Below are 6,000 nucleotides of genomic sequence, written 5' to 3'. Positions count from 1 at the left end.
AGGCGCAAATAAAGGTCATGTTTTGGGCTGTTGTAAACACAAAATTCATACACACAAAAATAATGATTATCAGTCAGAGATTAATCCTGTATCCGCCTTTTTTCTGTTTTTGTATTTCTGTGTAGTCATATTACTGAATATTTTTAATAATCTCATAGCAGAACTGCAGCGTGGAACCCCAGCTCCGTAACCGTGTCCGAGGCCTGCGTTTACAAGGCACAGAAATAGTTTTTAAATGTCGTCTAATCGAGGCTGGCCTGCTTATGTCACCGAATATTTAAATTGTTATTATATTCAAGCAGTGGAGCGCCAGACCCAACTCGGGTGTATAAAAATATGTTTACAGGGCCTTATAGACACTGGCGTTCTTATATTATTGAATATTTAAATTTTAGTTGAACCCCAGAACCGGAGCGCCGCGCCCCAGACCCGTATGTATGTCCGAGTCTTTCCTATATAAGTGCTTAGAAAACATGATAATTTTACAGCGCCTGGAGGAAGTTCGTGTTCTGATGTTATTCAATATATAAAATACAATTTCATACCAGCGCTGGAGTTGGGTACCTCTGTCCCCGTATGTATGTCCGATCTTTCTTTTCAAAAGAGGCCAAAAACATGTAGCGCGTCGTGTAGGTTGGTCTACTAATACTGTTGAATGTTTACATTATAACCAAATCCTTGATCTGGCAAGTTAGACCAGTCGCCCCTTGTGTATTTGCTCTAGCCTTGTGTATACAACAGCACAGAATACTTTTATAGCGCCTTATAGACATTTGTGTGTTTATATTATTCAATATTTAAAATTATAACCAAATTCCCGATCCAGCGCAATAGACACAATCCCTTGCATCTGCCCGAGGCCTGTGTATACAAGAGCCAAACCATAGTGCCTTATTGAGGTTGGCGTGCTTATATATTAATATTTACAGTATATTTTCAGAACAGAGAAGAAGCGTTTCACCTCTAACCTCATCTGTGTGTCTGGTGGCTGGGTGTACAATAGTTCAAAAACATGGTTTTTAATAGCGCCTTAAGGAGGTAAATATTCTATCATTATAACATATTTAAAATATAATTTCATCACGGATCCAAGCGTTACTTCACAGCCACGTGTGCACCTGCCTAATGCCTTTGTTTACTAGCGCCCAGAAACCTTAGAGCGCCGATCTCAGTAACACAAGGTCAGAGATCCGGGGACACTAACAGTAGGGCGAAAAAACATGTTTAAATCGCAGGGGTTCGGGGACTTAGTCAGGGAAGCCAAGGCTGCTGTGTGGGGACGTACGAAAGTGTAGTTGTTTGAACACAGCAAAGCCAAGACAGTTGGCTTTGCCAAGGTTTGTTTCTGATGCTGCATTGAAAAATATCAATGCCTGTCTACTTCTGTTTTATGTCGAACGTTCTCTAATAGGACGCTCCCAGTCTCTCCTCTGATGGGGTCTATGTATGGTTGAATGAATGTATGAATGTGACACCGAGTGAGTGGAAGCACTTTGTGATATGACGTCAGAGCCATCTTTCTACAAAGAAACCGTTTCATTGAGGCCGAGGGCGAGCACAGACCTCTAACCATCCCGGGAATCTCTTGCTCAGGTCACAGGAAGGTGCCTAGAATGCAGGACGGTTTCCTCCGCGGTCCGCTCTCTCCCCAGGGAGCCAGAACCGTCCTCACCGGTCCTGTTTGTACCCGACCTGGTGGCTCAGTGGGTTCATGCACCCACCGCGGGGGCTCTGTGTATCACACATTCCAGTACCGGCGCCCTCACTCAGCGAGGGGGTAGCAACCTGGGCTGTTACTATAGCGCCGAGATGCTCTTGAAACATTGAAGACCGTGCATGAGCGTTACAAATAGGAGAGTTACTGTCATGACAGGGGCCACTGACTTACCTTTTATTCAGACTCTCATTCTTGGTGCCAGCTTGTGTGTGTGCATGCGTGCCTGCTGCGCGCTGGGGGTGGGGGGGTGGGCTTAAAAGGCCCCTTCCAGACCTATCCCATTTTAAAGTGGTTAGACTAGTTAAAATACATGTTGACGACTCGTATGGGCTGTTAAATCTAATTCTCATCAAATGTCTAACAAATAGTTTGCTTCTACCCGTCCTTTGTTTCAATCCTACCACAGCATTTGCTGCTTCTCTTTTCATCAACCCCACAGCAGCCCTGCTGCTCCTCCTTTCATCAACCCCAGAGTATCAGCTGCTTCTCCTTTCATCAACCACACAGCAGCCCCGCTGCTCCTCCTTTCATCAACCCCACAGCAGCCCCGCTGCTTCCTTTCATCAGCACCACAGCATCTGGCTGCTCCTCCTTTCATCAACCACACAGTAGCCCCGCTGCTCCTTCTTTCATCAACCCCACAGCAGCTGGCTGCTTCTCTATTCATCAGCACCACAGCAGCCTCTCTAAGGGAGCTGGCCGCAAGCAGTAAACTGTTTCCACAGCTTCTGATTCACCACGGACGGCAGGCCCAAGCTCGCATCCAATCAGGATCCAATAGCAGCTGCCCTATCGGCGGGATGTGTGCTGAGACCATACACGGGTAGGAGAAGGGGGCGGATCGCAATGACGACAGGTGGTCCTTGGAGCCTGCGCATGCGCGATGTTACCGGAACAGAGTAGCTTGTTCGGCTCAGAACAAGTTACCGAGCGCTTGAGCGGAGAATGGAAGACCGAGGAGGAAACCACGGGTATCAGTCGCCCCAAGATACGGAGGAGGGCGGCGGAGGGGGTAAGGACTGACCGTTTTCCGCTTACTAGTTAAACTACAGATCTGTTCTCTGCAGCAGATACATGAACCCTCTGCCCCCTTGTAGAGCCTCAAAACAGCCACTGGGCACAGCTTCACTCTATTCCTTTCCAGAAGCAACATTAATCGTAATAATTATCTTGACATTTTATTCCTGCCCGAAAGCCGGACGCACAAGGAACCCTGCAGCAGGTGATTTTAAGTAGTAAGTTATTTCTGAACACAGCACCTCCACCCCCAGGCCAGCGCCCAGTGCGCTCGGGCTGCGCTAGAGCCGGGCCTGGGGCGACCCTCGCCCCCTCATAAACGTCAGTTCACCAAAATGCCAGGGGTAACGGAAGTGACTCACTCAACCGTTTTCCCAAATTCCACTCACACACTCATGTTTACACATATTCACACGTACACACATTCGCTCATCTAAAGACACTCACCCTCAAGCACACACAGAACACACCTTTATAAGCATTTTTTGCCTACCTCGTTGGGGGGGGGGGGGGCTAATCCACTTTATTGGACTCAATGTTTTTTAATTACACGAATAGTGATTAATTAAACATTTTTCACTATCAGTGTAACAAAAAAATGGGAGAAAACAATGAGAAAAGACCCGCAACCGGCGTCCACGAGGACCTGAGGCCGCTGTTTCTACAAGTGCTTTGCACCTCTGAAGCCAGGGGTCGCACAGACAGGGGGGAGGGTCACAGCTGCAACCCCTTAATGTCGCCCATGCGCCCCCTCTCTAATTTTCGTTCGTTTTGGCCTCCGTGTCTTGCTGGTGAACATGTAGCGCTTCAGTGGCACTGACACATAATTTAGCATTTAGGCGAAAACTGGTTTGCACTCGTTCTTAGTAATTGATTACAATTTTAAAATAAAACTTGTATTTTTTCTCGTATCCCTTGCAGGCCGTATTTACGGGTTGCAGGGAGAGTGTACATTCTGTGCACCGTGAAGAAAGAGTGCGCTGTGAACTTGCACACGCTTCAATGCGCTTTGTTCAGGGGCAACCCTGCGTTTTCTTAAATATACTAAGCCCCCAGAGCGCTTTCCGTTGCACCGATTCCTTAGTGGTCTCCCCACGCAGGGACCCCCTGAGTCCCTTCGGGCTGTTCCTCTAATTCAGCCCTTCCTCTGCACCGATGTACATTTGGTGTCGGCCAAATCCCGACCAGAGTTTTTCATAAATTTCGTATGCAAACCGCGCCAAAAACGCAGTTTTTTAAAACACATATTAGGATTAAAGAACGGTTATTCCATGTTTTGTAAGTGATAGTTTTAAAACTTGGACTTGGCCACATTAAAAAACAACCTGGCGACTTCACCACGAGCGACGGACGTCTCCATTGGGTAAAGCGCCCCCGCCAAAGTGGGGGGGGCGCGGCTAGTTTGGAGCCGGGGGCTACGTGGCCCCTGCACTCCCCTCTGGTGCGCACCTAGGGTGCGCAGATCGCCGGGCGGAAGTCTTCCCCCAAAAGGAACGTTGGGTCCACGTTGGGCCCTGACCGGTTCCGGCCGCCGCGAACTTGTGGGGGGCTATTTAACGGCCCCCCCCCCAAGAAGGCAAGTCCTTCTTCACTATTTCGCGGTGGCCGGACGGTGACTTTAGGCGTGGAACAATCAGGTTACTCCTCCCATTCTTTTAGAATAGGGGCAGCCACACTAGCAGCAGGTGCTGGATTGGCAGCCACCACAGTGAAAGGCATTGGCCGGTGGTCATCGGAGTGTTACAAACGGTACATTAGGCCGGAATTGGTCTAAAGGTAGCACTGTGCTTGTATATGAATGCCTGACGCTCTTTTCTTTTCATTTCGGTACAATGTCTCAACGTGTAGTTTGGGTTCTGGGGCATTCATTTGTTCGTCGGGCGGCGTACCGGGTGCAACAGCTCCGTGGGTCGAATCCGGCGATGGTTCAAGGTGTGGCGTTCCGCTGGTGTGGAATTTGCGGTGCAGGCGTCACTCAGCTACAACATTTGGTCAATATGGCGAAGGGATGCGCGGGGCTTCAGTCCCCGGATCTTGTCATTATTCACATAGGAGGCAACGACTTGGTGCGATTGGGCCGCAAGACTCTCAGAGAAACAGTATTTTTAGAGATTACTAAATTGGCAAAGCAATTTCCAAATGCTGCGATTGCATGGTCCCACATGGTGCCACGTCGTAAATGGGGTGCTGGGATCAAATCAAGGACTATCAACGTTTCGGTACGACGGCTGAACGCCGAGATGGCAAAAGTTTGCCCGGGCCCAGGGCGGCTATGGAACATCCCCCACAAACTATTAAAGGGCTCACACATGTTCTACAAGGACCAGGTGCACCTATCTGATATAGGGACCGATCAATTCATTTACGACATGTGGGCTTTTGCGCGTGGTTTGTTTTATGGTGGGGAGGGCGAAGGACCTTTTGGGCCCTGGTCGCCCTCGTGGCGGAAATTGAGATGTGACTAGAAGCAACAGGGGGGGTCCCCAAGGTGGGGCCCCCGGGAGGACACCTGGGATAGGATCCTGAAGTTCTGAGCCAACCAACGGATGTACACACCAGATCAAGGGGTAAGGGAGCTCAGATCGCTGGGGGGAACATGGGGCTCCAGCCCTTGGCCGCCCCGTTACACCCCGAGTCTGATTGGTGTTTGGAGGAGGGGGCGGAACCCGAAGCATGAGGACAAGGTACAGTGTCGTAGGCAGGGTAACCGCCCCTCCTAGGGATACAGGTGATAGATGGGTCACCTGTGTGGTCCAATGGTGGTTCAGGACAGGAAGGGATCCTGTCAGAATTGATTTATGGTCACAAAAATGCTCATGACGTATATATGAAGATGTGTAGATATTGATATGCTTGAAAAGTTATGAGATGTTTGATGTTTGAATAAAACACTTCCAACGTTTAATAGTTGTCGATTTGTATATTTCTGGTGGGGAGTGGGGGTCACATGGAGGCCTCCGGGTCCTATTGTCAAACGCTGGGATTGATTCCTTGACTCCATGACTCGTAGTTACATCTTGGAGTTGTAGCCGCTAAACAGTGAGCTTCTCATTCCGTCTTTATCGAGATCAAGGCTCGTGGTAATTTAATTGGTGAAATTGGTGCACTGCAGTTATTAGACGCACGTATTATGTACAATCCGCCCAGTATATTGTATGTTATTCAAGCCTGCAACGGTTTAGGAGCTCTACTTGAACAAAATGCAGAGCTATAAACAAACATATTTCCCATGGGACCGTACAACGGCGGAAATAGTTTATATTTCC

General features: G+C 48.8%; 1 protein-coding gene across 1 annotated transcript in view; it reads left to right on the top strand.

Annotated features, from left to right (window-relative positions):
* The first annotated feature begins 2,560 nt into the window (after positions 1-2,560).
* The window catches only part of LOC138303618 (C-type lectin domain family 2 member B-like), a 264,075-nt gene continuing 260,635 nt past the window's right edge, over positions 2,561-6,000 (top strand). Inside the window, exon 1 of the mRNA XM_069242911.1 lies at positions 2,561-2,729. Coding sequence (XP_069099012.1) covers positions 2,663-2,729 — 67 coding nt within the window. The 5' untranslated portion in view covers positions 2,561-2,662. The remainder of the gene's footprint in view (positions 2,730-6,000) is intronic.

The sequence above is a fragment of the Pleurodeles waltl genome, chromosome 7, assembly GCF_031143425.1.
Source record: "Pleurodeles waltl isolate 20211129_DDA chromosome 7, aPleWal1.hap1.20221129, whole genome shotgun sequence".
Lineage (NCBI taxonomy): Eukaryota > Metazoa > Chordata > Amphibia > Caudata > Salamandridae > Pleurodeles > Pleurodeles waltl.
Note: the sequence above shows the minus strand (reverse complement) of the source record. Positions and strands in the feature narration are given on the sequence as shown.